Source organism: Dichotomopilus funicola, assembly GCF_033296635.1.
Source record: "Dichotomopilus funicola strain CBS 141.50 unplaced genomic scaffold C8A04scaffold_5, whole genome shotgun sequence".
NCBI classification, from domain to species: domain Eukaryota; kingdom Fungi; phylum Ascomycota; class Sordariomycetes; order Sordariales; family Chaetomiaceae; genus Dichotomopilus; species Dichotomopilus funicola.
Genome location: NW_026944026.1, coordinates 255,997 through 274,114, shown reverse-complemented (window position 1 = coordinate 274,114; position 18,118 = coordinate 255,997). Strand labels below are relative to the sequence as shown.

The following is an 18,118-nucleotide window of genomic DNA, read 5'->3' as shown; positions in this document are numbered from 1 at the left end:
AAACCAGCCCCCCATCCCCCTCCCACCACAACCCACCATGGCCCGACCATCACGCACCACCCCGCGCTCCACAGCCACCGACGTCCCTCAACAGCCTCCCTCTCAAAATGACCCCCCAAACACATCCCAACCCGGCCCATCGCACCGTCCAAACCCCCTCAGCAATCTCACCTCTCGCCTGGCCCGCTTCGCGTCGGGCAACGCGGCCCACAACGACACCGAAGACCATGACGGAAACCTCTCTGACTCCGGCTCCGAGCGGGAGCTCCTCCTGGACCCTAACCTACCTGTTGATCATGCCCAGCGCCACCAGGCTTTGCCGCGGGAGTCTATCGCTTTGTCGAGGTTGACCCGCCAGCGGCAGCATCGCGAGGGGTATCAGAAGACCTCTTCTCTAGATCTAGATGAAGACCAGGAACCTCTTGCCGGAACAGGGCCGGCCACAGAAACAGGCACGAGAAAACCCTCCTCCGACACCGACTCCGAAGACGGCCTAGCCCTCGAAGACCTAGAACTAGATCTCGAGGAAGAAGAAGAAGAAGAAGAAGAAGAAGACTCACCCTACCCCGAAGTGCGCGCCGCCGTGCGTCCGACCGACGACCCGAGCCTGCCGTGCAACACGGTGCGGGCGTGGACGATCGGGCTGGCGCTGATTTTTCTTGGGGCGAGCATGAATACGTTGTTTTCGCTAAGGTCGCCGAATATTAGTTTGGGGGCGTTGATTGCGCAGGTTATTGCTTGGTGAGTACTGCTGTATCTTGGTTTGCGCCTGTGGGAGAGTAAGGGTGAGAGTGGGAGAGGCTGGCAAAAGGGGCTAACGTAAACAGGCCCCTGGGCCGAGGCTGGGCGCGCTTCGTCCCCGATATCGAAGTGACCGTTCCACTACTCTGGTTTGGTCGGGGGGCGCGGAATGGAGTCGTCGGCATCAAGGGAGTCAGACTCAAGCTGAACCCAGGCCCGTTCAATGTCAAGGAGCACGCCATCATCGTAGTCATGGCCGGCGTGTCGTTCTCGGTGGCGTATGCGACAGACATCATCCTGGCGCAAAAGGTGTTTTACAAGCAGGACTTTGGCCTGCTGTGGCAGCTGCTGCTGGTCGTGTCGACGCAGAGTTTGGGGTATGGTATTGCGGGGATGATGAGAAGGTTTCTCGGTGAGTTTTCTTGTCTTGTCTCTCAATCTCCTTTTTCCCTCGTCTCGTCTCTCAGGTTATGGCTAACACCCCTAGTGTACCCCGCGTCAATGATCTGGCCCGGCAACCTAGTCTCCGTAACGCTGATGAACGCCATGTACGAAAGCAGCGAGGACCGCGACCCGACGGTGCTGGGCGGCTCGATGGCCCGCTACAGCTGGTTCGGCCTGGTGACCGTGGGGTCCTTTGCCTACTACTTCATTCCGGGCTGGTTCGCCCAGTTCCTGAGCTCGTTCGCTTTCATGACGTGGCTGGCCCCCGACAGCCCCGTCGTCAACCAGCTCTTTGGCTACTCCACGGGGCTGTCGCTGCTTCCGATTACCTTTGACTGGACCCAGATTTCGGGGTTTGTTGGGTCGCCGCTGATTCCGCCGTGGTAAGTCTTTTTTTTCTTGTTTCTTAGTATTGCTGGACTTATCACCTGAAACATACACTCCCGGAACATAAACTCCGGAACATAACCCCCGGATGATGACCGCTAATGAGAGACCCGAAACAGGCACGCCATCGCCAACACCATGGTCGGCGTGGTCCTCTTCTTCGTGCTGCTGGCGTCGGTCCTGCACTACAGCGGCGCCTGGTACTCGCAATTCCTGCCCATGAGCGACTCCAACACGTACGACAACCGCGGGCAGCGGTACGACGTGTCGCGCATCCTCACCGCCGACTACACGCTGGATGTCGAGGCCTATGAGGCATACTCACCGCTGTTTCTGAGGTATTTTCTTACCTGTTCCGTTCTCTGGTAATAGGGAAGGAGACTGACAAAGTAGCACGACGTTTGCCATCTCGTACGGCCTGTCGTTTGCCGCCATCGCCTCGCTGGTCGTGTACACGTACCTGCACCACGGCCGGACCATCTGGCGGCAGTGGCAGAGCAGCACCACCGAGAAGGCCGACATCCACATGAAGCTGATGCGCCGGTACAAGGAGGCCCCCACCTGGTGGTACATGTCGCTGTTTGGCGTTGTATGTCCTTTATCCACTCTCTTGTTTCCTGCTGTCTCACTTACCACTGTCTCACTTGATACTAGTTCTCACTTGATACTGACTGACCCGTAGATGCTCGCCATCGGCTTCGTGACCGTCCTGGCCTGGCCCACCAACATGACTTGGTGGGCCTTTTTGCTGGCCGTGCTCATCTCCTTCCTCTTCTCACTGCCCATCGGCATCATCCAGGCCGTCACCAACAACCAGATCGGCCTCAACGTGCTCACCGAGTTTGTCTATGGCTACATCCAGCCGGGGCGACCTCTGGGTCTCATGATGTATGTACATGTACCTCTGTCGTGTTCCCTTACCACGTTATGTTCCGCTAATAAGCTAGCTTCAAAACCTTCGGCTACATCACCATGTCGCAGGCCCTGACCTTTGTAGCCGACCTCAAGTTCGGCCACTACATGAAGATCCCCCCGCGTACCATGTTCATGGCCCAGGTCGTGGCCACCACCTTTTCTTGTTTTGTACAGGTCGTCGTGCTCAACTACGCCCTCAAGACCATCCCCGATGTCTGCGAGCCCACCCAGCCGGACCACTTTACCTGTCCCGGCGGGCGGGTCTTTTTCTCCGGTACGCTTATCTTTTCTTTTCCTTTTCTTTTGTATATTTTTTATCTTGTTTTATTCTGGCCTATTTGTACACCCACCCCTCTAACAATCACAGCCTCCGTAATCTGGGGCCTAATCGGCCCCGCCCGCATCTTCTCCCCCGGCCAAATCTACTCCTCCCTCTTCCTCTTCTTCCTCCTGGGCGCCCTCACCCCGCTCATCATCTACCTCCTCGCCCGCCGGCGCCCCAAATCCTTCCTCCGCTACCTCATGGCCCCCGTCATCTTCGGCGGCGCCGGCGCCATCCCCCCCGCTACTCCGCTCAACTACCTCTCCTGGGGCCTCGTGGGGTGGGTGTTCCAGTACTGGATCAAGAAACGCCATTTTTCGTGGTGGAGTAGGTTGAACTTTTTGACGAGTTCGGGGCTGGATTTGGGACTGGCGTTGAGTACGTTGGTGATCTTTTTTGTGTTTACGTTGAATGAGGTGGAGCCGCCGGTTTGGTGGGGGAATGAGGTCGTGAAGGGGACGTTGGATTATCGTGGGGGGGCGGTGCAGAGCGTGTTGGCGGTCGGGCAGACTTTTGGGCCTGCGTCGTGGGGGTAGATACTGTACCTATGTACATACAGTAATTACATCTGCTCACCGCGTTCATGATAGTGCTATACCTACTATAGTATTATCTCGTCTATCACCCTCCTTCATCCATCCACCCATTCATTTACCACAGAATAGACATGTCTCTCCCGGAAACGGGCCTGCCGAGACAAGGCGTTGGCGTTGACGTTGGACTTTTCTTTTCCTCCGACGCGGTGCGACCACACACATCTCACGTCGGCAAGTTCGGAATGCACCTGGCCAGAAACAGAAGGGGTTCGTCCGTCTGCATCGGAAGCCGCGTCGTGGTGGGGATGATCGAGCCAGAACAGACGATCTTGGAATAAACCATGTAGACTAGGAGGATGACTAGGGCTTGATGATAGCTAGGAATCTCGAGCTATTGTTTCTACGCTACCTACAGCCCAAGTCCCATCTAGTAAGACGGGTTCACCAACAAACTTTGAATCGGTTGAGTGGCTGACTCAACCGACCGTGGCTAACAACGCGTGACTTTTTCTCCATGCTGTCTTTCGTTTCGGATGTTTCTTCCGGTTGTCTATTCCGCTGTCTCGCCCGTTGTCTCGTTAGTTGTTTCTTCCCGCTGTCTCTTCCGGTTATCACTCCCGATTGCCTCTCCTCTACATATTCGTTTCAGGTTTCGTCGTGTCTTTTCTTATCCTGTGTGACCAACCCCAACCCAACTCTCACCCACCGACATTCTATCCGCCCACTTCAGGCTGGTACTTTGAGACAAGACAAGACAAGTTATCCATGCGTTCGCGGCCGGGTTTGCGTGCGTTCGGAATGCGTGCGTGCGAAACGTGGGCTTGAACGCACGGCTGTGTTACCTAGGTAGATATGGGGGGACCCCGCTTGCATGACTGACCCGACCTGTAGTGGCACGAGTAGGTAGTAGCACGAGGAGGTAGTAACAGGATGGTGTGACCTGAGCAAGTCGACCCCGGTTCCGAGACATAGTTTGGGTTACTACCACTACAAAGTTTAGGTTCTTGTTCTGGTTGGTGGGTGGGTGTTGTAGGTGTTGGAGGGTGGTTACGCAGTGTGTAGTTGTGGTGGTTACACACGACGCCTGGTTAGATTGTACTTAGACTTAGACGACTTATGCTCGGACGTACGCTTCACTAGATACTAGACTCAACGCCACACAGCGCCTTCTTCCTCGCTTCCCACCCACACTCGGAGAACAGTCCTTGGGGACAGAGAAGGCGGGTGATCCCGCTGGTAACAAATGAAGGACTCCCTTCACCGTACTGCCGTTGATCAGCCAAATCAAGCCAACGTAGCGAGGACAGTACGACTGCCTATCCCCCTTCCTCGTGACCGTGGCAAGCGTACCCCTCGCATTCCTTTGATGACATCGACACCCATACATCCATTTTGTTTGCTTGGCTAATAGTCTGTGTAACGACCACCGACGTAGGAAAAGTCCGGGGGGCAGTAAAGCAAGCAAGCAATCGATGAAGCAATCAAGCGACCATTACATTTCCCAATAGAGCCGTAGCAAATACCGTACATGTATGCGTCATAACGTTAGCTACAAGTCAGTCACATTCCACGCGCCGGTCCGTCTCCCCGTCTCCGTTTGAAGTAAAAAGGGAGATATACGAGGGGCAGAAATGCATCCTGCCCTTCCCTTCTCTCCTCGGTCTCGGTACCGTCTCGCCGGATCCGAGCGGACACGCGCATGAACCACTCAGACCTGCCAATATCAAGCCAACTTGCCCACCACACCAGCACATACGGCCATACCTACAAGAAAATACGGGATCCCGTCCGCTCTCCCCTAGTCAAACTTGTAAGGGCTGGACTAGTAGTTGGGTCGGTGACGACCAGCGAATCCCCAGTGCTGTATGTTTTTCTCTCTCTTTTTCCCCCCGTTTTTCCTTCGTTTTTTTTCCCGCTCGATGTCAGCTTTTGCTCAAGCTTCGGCACCGATCCAAAAATGCAGGGAGAAACAGCGTGTGGTGTAAACCCAGCCAACCACCCCCAATCAACCCCAACCAATACACCCACCCCCCTTGGTTACCCCATCTCATTCAAAGTGGAAAAAAAAAACCATCAAGTCCCGTGACCACTCTCGCAAAAACAGCATAATCTCTTACCTACCCAATACCCCCTTACGCGACACTAGAAATAACATTAATAAAAAGGAATGTTCCCCAAAAAATGCACCGAGCGACCCCGTTGCTAATCCCCGAGGAAGATGAACGCGAACAGGTCTCGTGATGCGTCAGAGATGCGGTCAAACAGGGGGGTGGGGTGGGGGTTAGTTATTCACGATGGACTTGGCTTTTGTTTTGCTTCGGGCTCTTGTTGGGGTGGGTGAGGGGTGGGTATAGAAGGGTAATGAATCCCGATTGATTTTGTTTTAGACGACACACGCCCCTGGAATAAGCAAAAGGCCGATCGCGGTGGGTTACGTATGGGACCTTGAATTGGTTAAGGGTGGGTTTGAAAAGGCAGGTTTTCAGATGGACATGGTTGTGTTGAGTTGAGAGGGTGGATGGGTAGGTGGGTGTTGATGGATTTGATATGGAATGATATGCCCGGTATGCCCGGGTTGGGGGGAAAAATGCACGGGAAAAAGAAAGATAAATATTGGGAAAATAAAAACCGGAAAATTCCACAGGACAAACATGACCGAACGCTTGCTGGATTTGATAACGTTCAACAAGATCCAAATCAAAGAAAATATGACCGCTCAACATCCCTTTGTTTCTCCCTTCAACTTCAAGCCACACACACGACCCACGCCATCCCGCCGTCCATGCCAACGGGTTCTCCCAATCAATGAGTTGATATGGCAATCGCCGCGGCTTCTACCGGAGAAAGCCAAGCAAACAGTTCCCCGAAGCAGCGAGTCCATCAGCCCTGCCGGGCGGGAAGCGAGCAAGCGAGCAGACAAGCGAGGAGGTAAGCGAGTGAGTTGAGTGTGTGAGTGAGCATGTATCACATCATTGATGCAGGATCGAGATAGCAGGAACAGAAGAGGACGACACAGTCCAAAACCAGCCATTGTCCTCCTTCCCTCCCTCTCTCTCGATCAGTGAGTAAGTGCCTACAGACCGCCAGATCTGATCTTTGATCGATCGTCGACAAAGAAGACAGCTGGGCTCAGACCTACACTATACGTGTACATTACACATCCCATGTTTGGCCTGAGTCAGGAGCCCGAGATCCCAGATGTTCATCCACAGTGATCTCGATGCCAAGCCGCGAACCCAAAGCCAAGCCAAGATTCGGAGACAAAATCAAGACAAGACAACAAAAAACGAAACAAAAAAACGAGAAAGAGAGAGAAACAAACAAACAAACCCCCAAGCCTATCGGGTTCCCAACCGTCTGTTCGCTTACGGCTTGCCGGGTTTCTCTCTCTCATGGCTCAACATCCTCGTTTTGCTCGTTTTGGACATGGGATGGGGGTAGAGAAGGCCCGGGTTTGGTGCCCGAAGGGGAGGGGGGGTGTTGCCAGGAGTGTGCTGCCAGGAACCTTGCACGTCCCGGCTGACTGGGACTGTGGAACAAGAACAGGACAGGAGGGGGTCAAACCGTTTTTACGTGGGATTGGGAGTGGGTATGTAGCGTGGTTTTCAACACCTTTTGCGGTGATGATCTGTAACTATCCATTCATCCGTCCATTGAAGACCCACGGGGGTGGTTTGGGTGGGTGGATGGATGGGACGAACAGGGGCAAGGGGGGGAACATTTAGTGGAAGAATATGTAAGAGGGAATGAGCGGTCTGTGCAACTGGAGATAGTTATTGGATGCTTGGGGCTTCCTTCATGGTTCTTTGAAGAATCGATGTTCCCATGTTCCCGGCTTCTCTCCGTGTTCGGCGGGGGTTGGAAACGACGACAGGGGTTGCTGCTGTGCCTTGATTGATGATGTGGGATGCCGTTCGTTTGGTTTAGTCGGTCTGAGGAAACCATTCGTCTTGCCCGGTATCCCCGAGCCCCTCCTTTTTTTTGTGGCCGTTGGTCTTTCAGACAAAGGCTGTATTTCATGAACATAAACGGCGTGCGGCTCAAGGCCGAAAACCGTGGGAAAAAAACGAGACAAAACCGCGGAAAAAGAAACACTTGGCCGTCGTTCGTTTTATGATCGGGCGAAACGAACCATGGATCGGCCGGCAAACTCCCCCCATTATGGCGTGGGCCCCACACGCCCGCCCCGTCGGTTCCCCCTAACCACGCTTCTAGAAAATGATCGGCCAGTAAGGAGATGGGGGCTAGCATCTTTTTTTTCTTCCACAGCACAGATCCCGCCAGGCGGTCAGCGGGTGCCTGCTTCATACGTCAGAGTGCTTCAATGGTTTTTGTGGTTGTGATTATTTTCTGAAGATGGCGTGACGTCGTTTTGCGGTGTTTCTATGTCGCGTTTGTGCCGTTGCTGACGGGAACCACTGCAGTCTGGCTGGCGTGCGTGTTGTTGAATTTGAACTGCATTAATCGCTGGGCGTATTGCGTAAAGGGGGCGTTAAAAGCCACTGATGAATCCTCGGGGTCTTGTCTGAGCGCCACGGCGGTCATGGCGTTCAAGATTGCAAATCTACAACCAGGGGGGCCTGAGTGATCTGCTGCCACGAGGTCGAGATTTCTGGTTTTTTTTTCCCTCCCTTTTTTCTTGGTCTTTTTTTTTTCGATGCACGCCCTCCCCGCTGACTGGATATTTTCGAATTGTGTGAATGAGCCGTTGGGAGTCGTTTCTAGGACTGGTGCAGGAAGGTTGAAGTTGGAAACCTGACCTCAAGCCGCAGAAAGAGCCGCAAGATAGCGTTCATCCCAAGTTCTGTCGACGTGTCGTTGTGAATGGCCTGTTTTGGCGATTCGGCAAAGTGGAGGCCTGGAATGAGTTTGGTTTGCTCTCCAGTTTCCCTCTTCGGCCTTGGCTCCCCAGGATCATCCTTCTTCCATGGCGTGACACCTAGTGTACCCCCCCCCCCCCCTTTCTCCTTCTCACTCCTTGTTACCCCCATGCGGTGTGACCTCCTAGTGTTCAACCGTAGTGTACCCACCGAATGAACACACGCACCACCGCCGTACAAATGTACCATAGTACAAAGTATAAAGCAGCCTGCATTTGCTCTCCCTTGCGGCCGCTCCCGAAGCTTCTCGGCACACCATCTCTGTATCTTCCTCTCGCACTCTGTGTAGCTTTGTCCTCACGCCATCCTGCTGCTTCTCAAACAAACACACAGGCACACTCACACACACATACCTCACCATAACAAACAACCTCCTAGTTCATCAACCCCCCTCCCTTCACCCCCATCAAGACGTGCAACCTGAGAAGAATCCTCCTCCAAGATGGGCCAAATGATACCAGACCTCACATCGGCCGCGGCCATGGAGTTCAAACCCAGCAGCGGCAACGGAGCCAAGAAGCCACACCGACGCCAACAATCCCAACCACAACAAAATGCGGCGGCCGCCAACAGCTTCACAGAGAGTGTCATCGGAGCCACCGGCCCCAACGCCAACCCCCGCCTTGCCCAGATCATGCCCAGTCTTGTCCGGCACCTTCATGCCTTCGCTCGAGAAGTGAACTTGACCGTGGCCGAGTGGACAGCAGCCGTTGATTTCGTAAGCCGCATACCCCATACACCCCCTTTTCTCATCATCGATGATGAACCATCCTCTGACCTGACCGTGCTCCGCAACCCCAGATCAACGAATGCGGCAAAATGTCCTCCGACCGGCGCAACGAAACCCAACTCCTCTGCGACATCTTCGGGCTCGAAAGCCTCGTCGACGAAATCACCTCCACCCTCCTCGCCACCTCCACCGCGGAAACCCCCTCCTCCATCCTCGGCCCCTTCTACCGCCACGACGCGCCCCTCCTCGCCAACGGCAGTTCCATCGTGCAAAACATGACCCCCTCCGTACCCTGGTACGACCAAGCGGTAGCCGACTCCGCCTTCCTCACGGGCCGCGTGCTAGCCAGCTCGGGCATGCCGATCAAGGGCGCGACGGTGGACGTGTGGCACGCAGCACCGAATGGACTCTACGAGCAGCAGGACACGGAGCAGCCGGAGATGAATTTCCGCGGGCGGTTTGAGACGGATGCGGAGGGGGGGTATGCGCTGTACGCGTTGCGGCCGGTGGCGTATCCGATTCCGGATGATGGGCCCGCGGGGAGGTTGTTGGGGATGTTGGATCGGCATCCGTATCGGCCAGGACATATTCATTTTATTGTGTCGGCGCCGGGGTTTCGGAGTTTGACGACGCAGTTGTATGATGATCGGGATGAGTATGTTACTAATGATGCGGTGTTTGCGGTGAAGGAGGAGTTGGTGGTGAAGTTTGTGCCGAGAAAGGACGATCCGAAGGCGCGGTGGTCACTTAACTATGACTTCGTACTAGGGCGGGTCTAATGATCGAGTTGTCCGGTGGTGAGGATGTCTGGTTTCTGGTTTCTGGTTTTTGGTCCTGGTATGGTTGATAAAATCTGGTTGGGTCTGGTCTGGTGCTTGAAGAGGCATAATGGCTGTATTGTTTTAAGAAAATCGAAAAGCGAGATTTGCCCCTGTGTTCCCAACTCCTACCGTTTCATTTCGTTTTCATACCGTACCATACCGTACCGTCACCCCCTTCCGATGTTGCCGTTCCTTTGCAGTGCGTTAACCAAAAAAATCGTATGTTGACCCAGCCAACCCAACCGGTCCCCCGTCGTTCCAAAAAACCACACCCCCAAAAAACTCATGATCCGTAAATCCCCCATGAATCCGCGCCAGGGCTGACCCGCACCCGGATGGGGAGAGCGCGCCCTTCCGTTACTGCCGTCAGGTGGTTAGATGTACTCAAAAGCCAGGTTTGTCTTTGGATATGTGTCCTATGTGTCAGCTACAAGGCCGGTAGGTAGTAAGGGGGGTCGGGGTCGGTCAAGGAGTCTTGGGCTGTGTTTTCTCTAGACCCCTCCTCGTGAGAGACGAGGGAAAAAAAAGACTAGATTACGCACCATAAGGTTCTGTCGGCGCGCCAACAACAGGTGGCGGGAATTGCAGCGCAAGGCTGCTGATATTTGGTGCCACCGAAGAGACGGGCGGCAGATGGTTGATGAAATTATTCCACAGCCCATCAAACTCAAACTCGAAATTCCCGCTGTGAGGCTCGAAGCTGGGGATCGAGTGGGACGAGACGCTCGACCGGCCACCAACGAGAGTAGCGGAGGGGATATGGCCTTGTGGCGGCGTCATGCCGTTCACCCTCGCTTCGATGGAGATGCCGGGCCCTTGCGAGGAGAGCACGTCGAGGAGCGGCACCTTTGGCCGCGATGGTGGGGTGAGAAGCCCGCGGTCCGACCCGCTTGCCGTTTGGGACGAGCTTCGCCATTGACTATCCGGGTTGAGAATGGGACCCATGGGCGTCGGTTCGGATCCGACTCCCGATCGAGGCGCGGATGTGTACAGACAGCCGAAATCGTCCGAGAGCTGGGGTGCTGGGTAGGCGTGGTCCTTGGTCCATTTGGTGACGACCTGCGAAAATCGGGTAACAATGTCAAGAACACGCGCGGCTTGTGGGTCGGTCTCGGCGCAGTAGGCAACAATGTTGAGGGCATCACGCATCGTCTCGCTGTACTCATCCGTGTAGTACAGTGACGAGAACTGGTTCATGCAGATGACAAGACAGGCGACGAAGATGAAGTATCTACCCCACAGTCAGTCGAGGGTTAGGGACATGTTATGGATGTATATGTGCATGCGAATCAAGCGGTCAGCACTTACATGATGAAGGGGTTTCTCCGCGGGAGGTAGCCGTCTTCCCAGGCACTCCGAGCAATCTCAATGGTCCGGTACGAGGCCACGACGCAGGCCTCTGAGAACCTCGCCATCGCTGATTCGCGGATCTGTGGCGATTTCTTGATGCCCGAGCGCTCCTCCACAAGCATCCAGTTATGCATCACAAACAGCTGTCGGGTGAGGAGGATAAGGGAATGGAGGGATATGAGGCTGGCGTGAAGCGATGCCACTCCGTGGGCTGGATTTGCAGGCCCTCCTGCCGAGTGACGCCGAAAAGACTGGGCACGCGAGGCTTGATCCCAGTCCCTGGACATGTCGATAATTTCCTGGACCTTGGCGGTCGAGATCCGTCGTCGTGAGAAGACCTTGAGGGTGACACCGATGATATGCGCCGTCTCGACACAAGCATCCAGGCTGCTGGTGTGGACGTGGTCGAACCCGGATCCGCCCATGGTCGGAAGATGAGACGAATCACGGCCAAAGATCTTGCAGGAGCAATCGTCCTCGGATATGGCGGTCGGCCTTCCTAGCGAGGCGGCGAGGAACCGGTCGAGAATGAACAGGGTCTTCCACAGGTTCCTCCGCACCTTCATCTCGACCGGGGAGAAGATGACATCTCGCATGGTCTCCTCCCGATGCAACCCCAAGGCGAACGCCGAGCGCACGGCCATGCCTACGAGAGACGAGTAAGTCAGTACGACATGTTCGGTGAGATTGTAGGCCCGTACACAGACAGTGAAGGCAGCACACAAGACTTACCCAAGTACACATAGGCCCTGTTTCTTTTGGAGAGAATAAGCATGTAGATAGTCATCAACGTCAACGCTTGGATCGACCAGAAGTCGGCATCCTCAAACCCGGCTCCGGAGTCGCACATGGTTCGTGCGCTCCGGAAGAAGAGCTCGGCCCTGTTTGGCTGTCCAGCAAGTTGCTTCTGGACGGCAACTTCCTCCCGGCTTCCGGGTGGAGGGGCTGCCAGTAACAAACCGACGGCAAGCACCATATACAGGTTGCAGAGGAAGTCGTTCCGGGTTGACGGGGGGTCTCGGTAGCACTCGTCGACCTGCCGCAGAAACGAACCCCTGTCAAAGACCTCAATCAGGCCACACGTCTATTAGAGATAAGGGGTTAGCTGACCTCAACGTATGATGTGATCATAGTACATGCAAAGTGGCCCAAAAAAACAAGAAAAAAAAGAAAATACTGACATTGGTGAAGTACGACGATATCAAAATATCGGCCGTTTCCTTGTCCGGCAGGGGGCCGGGGATTCGTACATTGTCCGGGAAGTCAGCGATGCTTTCCAGTATCCGATGCCTCTTAGGATCATCGATGAAAGGAGAGCCCATTTCCGACCCAGCAGTGTTCTCGACCACGATGCGGATCAACTGCAGGATGGACAGCGTAGACGCATCTCCAATGTAGACTGTAGGTAGGGGAGAGTGAGGTTAGCAACGGGGCCCGTTTCAGGGTGAAAAAAATCGGAAGCGGTCAGTCAACCTACGCAGTCGTCCCGTCTGGTCCTGCAACATCCGAGTTTCGGTGTAGATGTTGGTCTCTTCGGATAGTCCATTGGCGTTGTTCCGGCTCGGGAGCTTCTTGAAGTTGTGCAAAGAACCATGTCGAACATGGTCGAGCACGGGGATCGAGATGGGCGGCTGTGTTGTCATTCCCGACATGGACGAGTCTTCCGACTTCGGGTGCTGGTGCTGCTGCTGATTTTGCTGCTCGCCGGTCGGCGTTTGATCCCAGGTCTGCATGGCGTCGCGGGACTGAGGGGAGGTGCCCTCGGAGCCGTCGAGGACAGAAGGTATAGAGGGCGGGGAGGTATCGATGTGGCGCCGTTTCGTTGGTGACGCAGCAGTGTCCGCAACATGGTCGGGAGCATTATTCGGCGTGTAGCAGCAAGTCAACTTTCTCCTAATACAGGTTTGGCAGGGTTTCAAGCCATTGCACTGGACGGGTAGTGTCAGCGAGAATGCAAGCCAGGAGAGAAGCCAGGTCGTGTTGGACCATGGACTCTACGGCCCAAACCCAAAAAAAAGTCCCGGATAGCGGGATAGCCCAAGCCAACCCGAAAGCATAAGAAACGAGTCGAATCGAAGGGGAGGGGGTCCGCCTGTCATCCCCCCGCCTTGCCAAACGAAAAACACCTAACCACGGGTCGTGACAAAAAAGGGCCTATGGCCGATGGGTAGGTGTCCACAAATCCCACTCTCTGCGCCCTCTAGCCGTGCCATCGAGCCCCCAAAACCTGCAGAGGCCACACACTCGTGATACCCGATCGAGGGGGCCCATTATCCTTCCTAGGAACCTTGTACGCCGTAACAGGCGAGTGAGTACGGCACCCACTCGGCCGGTCAACTCGACGGACTCCGGTAGGCATCCCTCCCTTGAGCACCGCCTAGCAGCATGGTCCAACTAAGAAGATGGAGGTTGATATGTCCAGGTGGCCCAAAGCAGTGGGAAAATTGGCAAGACGGTGTTGAGACGAGGAGATGAAGACAAGATGGGCGAGGAAACGGACGGGAAGCAGGAGGGAAAGCGAAGAACAGGCCCTGGCGGAGCCTGAAGAAAGTGAGACACCTCGCCGGACGGGGGTACAGATGTATACGCCTCCATGCCGAGCCAGCCACTGACGGGTCTGCGGGATGAGGACGAACAAGGTTGGGTTTCTCGGGCGTTCGACGTCAACCCGGCGATGTCCTTGATTATCAAGTAGGCGTACGGGAAGGGGATGACGGAAGGACGGCGGACGGAGGACGAGGAGACGAGGTGGATAACTAGGGGGGGAAAAGACTAGAATAGAAAAAAAAAGCAGACAAAAATAAGCAACAAGAAACATGTTTTCCCACCTTTTGCTTCCGGCGCTTGCACGAGTCGCAGGCCTGAGCCGTGCGCTGGCGCTTGTCGTCAGGGACCTTGGGGCGCGTCATGGTGGAGATGGACAGGTGAAGATTGCGTGGGATGCGTGGGGAGACGCGCGCAGGCGCCCCGCCATCGGGTAGCAGACTCTCCCTCCTGCTGCTCGGGCTGCCCGATCGCGCGCGCGGAGGAGAGAGGCAGCGGCGGCAGCGGCAAGTGCAACGGTGCGGGCAGCGGGCAGCTGGCGAAAAGAGACGGTCGAAAGGCCTGCGAAAATCCTAGTGCGATCGGAAGCTGTGAGCGGCGGGGATCTCGCGGAGCGGATGATGCACGAGACACATCGGCAGCAGGGCCGGCAACGGCAACGGGGGGGGAAACAACGGCTGGTCGTCGGATGGCTGTGGAGGGCTATCTAAGGGTGCTGGACCGGGTCGGCAGGGGCCCTGCTGGGTCTGCGGGTTTGTTTTCTGGATCGGTCCAGTTTAGTGCCCGCAGCGGGAGAGCGCTCGGTGGCACGAACCGCTGTGCCGCAGGCTGATCCGGGGACTGGGGGTGAGGGGGAAGGGGGGTCAAACTGGGGGGAAGGGGGGAGAAGAGGAAGAGGGGGGAATAACGGGCACGGGCAAGCAGAACAGGGGAGAACTGGAGCGGGGAGATCTCTTGTCTGTCTGGATTGCGGCAAACGATGGTCAGCGTCGTAGAACGAGGGTCTCGATGCTGCCGGGAAATTCTGCACCACCCGGAGAGATATACGAAGGCTGCGAGGCACCTCCAAGGGAAGCGAGTGAGGGAAAAAGAAGACCAAACGCCAGGGGGGTCCAGGTCGGTGCGGGAGCGCGGCCCTTGAGACGCACGCCATCAAGCAGATGGGGACCAAAACGAGCGAGCGCTGGGCGAGCCTCTAATAGGAACCCCTGCCGTCCGCTCTGCAGGTTGACATTTTGGCCAGTTCATCCTGGGCCGTGCGGCGGGTTGCTTTTGCGCCCAAATCTACCCAAGATCTGCTCGAGTCTCGAACGGTTTATCTTTTCTTGCTGGGCTGGCTGGCTGGCTGGCTGGCTGGGTTGGCCGGGCTTGCCAAGCGAGCGAGGTTGCTAACTAGGCTTGCGAGCTGGCGACCTTGTTGGGACGCCCTGGGCCCGCTTCGCATCGTGGCCGGGTGCTCGCCGCACGTGAATCCAGGTCTGAGGATGACGGGTTCACAGGCTCACAGGCTCATGGGCAGCCGGCTGGCTTGCCGCAGTTGAGGTGCATGAGACAGGCAGCAAGAGGAGTCGGCGAGTTGGAGGGCATGGGACTCATGAGATGCGGGGAAAAGGACAACTGCATGCCTCGACAGGCAAACCAACGTGCAAGCCTCGCGCGGGGATGGTGGCCGGCGATAGGTAGGGCTCCGCCCAGCACATGAACGGTTTGCCAGAGCTGCAGCTATGATGGACGGCATCAGGAACTTCTCCTGGCGTCGCATTGGGCCATCAGTCGGGCGGGCTGGCTGCCGAGCAGGCTGGTGGTGGTGGGGTTGGACGGCACGTGTGGCGCTTGTCTTTGTGTGACACTCTGTGTCTATGTGTGTGCAGTTTGTTGGAAATGTTTGAGGCCCGTGGTGTATAATAATCTGGCACGGAGGAGGCGGTCGCCATCGCAAGACAAGGAAACCCCGGAGACCTGGCCGCCCTTCGTCGAGTATCCTCTCCAGAAAAGTTCAGTCGAAGGGACACAGAGCTGGCGCGTCGTTGCCTCCCTTGCATCCTAGGGAGAATAGATGGGAAGGGAACTTTTGAGGGATATGAATGTCCCTGGAATGAGACGCGAGACGGTGGTTGTGGAACGCAATCATCTTCGATGGAGCCAATTCCGAGGTTTCGGTGTTCTTTCCCATTTTGGGCTTCTAGCTGAGAGAGCCTCGTCGTTTTTGAGAGCCCGCGAGTCCATTGTCCAGAGCCTGGTGGCGAGGGAGCGAGGGTGGAGGAAAAGAGAGAAACACAATGGAACTTACGGAAGTGAGAGGCTGGGCCAGAACAGGCCGTTGAGAGCTCAAAAAAAAGGGCAGTGGAATTCCTCAATTGAAACGGCCCGTCAAGTGGGAACGCGGGTTTGAGCCCTGATTACCTGATGGTCGAGAGCTGTGGTTGTCGACGATCGGAGGAAGGGACGATGGGACGGTTGGAGCTTTGACAGCGGGAGATTGCCCTGCGCGGGGAGATCCAGAGGCTGGAGTCGCCCAGGGAAGGCGCGTTGGGCAGCCATCATGGATCGGATAATGCACCTAAGCTCCCCGTTCTTCAACGGGTACTGCGGGGCTGCGGGGTGAGTCCCTGCCTTCACAGGGTCACTTGCGGAGAGGTTGGCAGGCTCGAGGCTGGGAGTGGGGGCCGCACACAGATTATCTCGGGAAAACGTTATGGATCCCAAAAACCTTCTATTCTCAACTCGTCGGCTCGGCGACTCTCATGTTTCAACCTGGAAAGCTCTCCTCCGCGGAGACTGAGACCATCCCTAAACACGGCCTTGTTTATTTTGGGACTTCCAAGGTCCTCATCCTTGTTAGATATCACGTCCTGTTCCAAGGATGCGACCGTTTCCGAGTCAAAAGTACGCAGTGCAGTTCAGATGAGTTGGACAATTGTCGATATTGTACTTGCGGTTGAAGATTTGATTTGCGAGAGCTCTGGTTTGCGATCTACCGAACAGCAACGGCGCTACACCACCACCGGCCACCCGGCGTGACTCTGGATTTAACACACTGCAGTTGTTGCCAGGTCGTCAACTCCCTATTTCCGTTTGCGGTTCAGTTCCGCTAGCGATCACCGCAAGATGGATCCATATTCCGTACATGCTGCAGTCGCTGCGATCTATGCATGTTCTCCGAGAAGGAGAACGAGAACAGAGACATGCTGATGCCGACGTCGAGACATGCGGCAACGCCGAGCCGGGGTCCATTTTAGGCCCAACACATACGGAGTACAGTGTAAGCCTCCACTAAGCCCAAGCCTGAGCCTGAGCTTAAGCTTGAGCCCTGAGTCTTGATCTAACCCTGAAGTTGATAATTTGATTGATGAGGGAAGATGGACATTGCGATCTCGTTACCTAGTTAGCACGACACAGTCGTTACGAAGGACCCGCGCTGCAGGAAGCTCCCAGCTCCCCCGTCAGCGGGAGCAGAGCCCCAATCTAGCGCAGGGTTCATCCGGCCGTTCCCATCTCGGACCGATCTTGAGTTGATCCGCGATCCCCGTTGCGGCTGTTTCCACCCTTGAAGTGCGTGCAACGCTACGAAGTAACTATCACGGAAAAGAGGAGCCTCGGCTAGTGGTGTTGATGGCGTCGCGGGGCGCACCAAACCCTTGCAGGGATAGCCTCCCCACGGCGCATCGCCCATCTCACGCTTGCCCGTCTCAACTTCGGGCAAACGCCGCATGCCAAAGCTAAAACCTAGGTATCCCGGCACCCCCCGCTGCAGGCGCCCCCCAGCTTCACTCATCAGGATGCCGGTCATCAAATGGCCGCGTTCGTGTTGAACCAACCGGCTGCAAGGCGTCCATGTCCCACAGGCGCGCACTCCACAGATTCGATGCCGCCCGTCTCAGACGCCTTGCCTGGCCTTGGTCCCTGGGGTAGTGTATGTACGCACTGCAGTTTCGTTCTGCCGTCACGACTGCGGTACTTCCGTACCTCCGCCGACTTCTGTTCCGCATCCACGCAGAGTCTCGCGGGCCCCCACCCCCGTCTGGTCCTCCTCTGGCCCTCCCACTCCCCGCGGTGTCACCAAATGGGTTCAATATCCTCACGGCAGCGCAACGCTTAGCTCCCACTCACCTTGTTCGCTCGGTGCACAGCGTCTCCGTTGCCTCCCGGCTGAATCATGTTACAGCGTCGTCGGATCTCGTCGGGCGCGTGATCATGGTCTTGTCTTTGTGGTCCGCGGCGGTCTTCTTAGCAGGTGACAGAATATCTTGTACCCGGGAGATTCTGCCAGGTCCCGGGCCAAGCAGGGCCGTCGCTTCTGTCAGCCACGGTCAGGGCAGGGCTCCTTCGACCGGGCCGAGCCATTTCCCCACCGCGCTTAGGGGCAAGACAGAAGTACTCTCGTACTGTACTCCTCCGAGTACATACAGTACACAGGACACTACACTACAGAAGCTAGTCGTCAGGAA

At 56.0% G+C, this 18,118-nt stretch overlaps 3 protein-coding genes across 3 annotated transcripts; 2 read left to right on the top strand and 1 right to left on the bottom strand.

Annotated features, from left to right (window-relative positions):
- Window positions 1–37: 37 nt before the first annotated feature.
- Window positions 38–3,345, top strand: C8A04DRAFT_9413 (OPT oligopeptide transporter protein-domain-containing protein; the record flags this gene model as incomplete). Its single annotated transcript, XM_062785472.1, has 8 exons — window positions 38–741; window positions 828–1,153; window positions 1,229–1,568; window positions 1,692–1,910; window positions 1,966–2,161; window positions 2,255–2,460; window positions 2,520–2,761; window positions 2,855–3,345. The coding sequence occupies 8 exons, from the start codon at window positions 38–40 to the stop codon at window positions 3,343–3,345; spliced, it is 2,724 nt and encodes a 907-aa protein (XP_062640313.1).
- Window positions 3,346–8,667: 5,322 nt separating this feature from the next.
- Window positions 8,668–9,734, top strand: C8A04DRAFT_25135 (Intradiol ring-cleavage dioxygenase; the record flags this gene model as incomplete). Its single annotated transcript, XM_062779447.1, has 2 exons — window positions 8,668–8,943; window positions 9,027–9,734. 2 exons carry the CDS (start codon window positions 8,668–8,670, stop codon window positions 9,732–9,734), a joined length of 984 nt encoding a protein of 327 aa, XP_062640312.1.
- Window positions 9,735–10,160: 426 nt separating this feature from the next.
- Window positions 10,161–14,035, bottom strand: C8A04DRAFT_34501 (fungal-specific transcription factor domain-containing protein; the record flags this gene model as incomplete). The annotated part of the gene is made up of 7 exons (XM_062782842.1): window positions 10,161–10,177; window positions 10,319–11,007; window positions 11,085–11,772; window positions 11,859–12,210; window positions 12,308–12,525; window positions 12,604–13,054; window positions 13,955–14,035. 7 exons carry the CDS (start codon window positions 14,033–14,035, stop codon window positions 10,161–10,163), a joined length of 2,496 nt encoding a protein of 831 aa, XP_062640311.1.
- Between the last annotated feature and the right edge of the window lie 4,083 nt (window positions 14,036–18,118).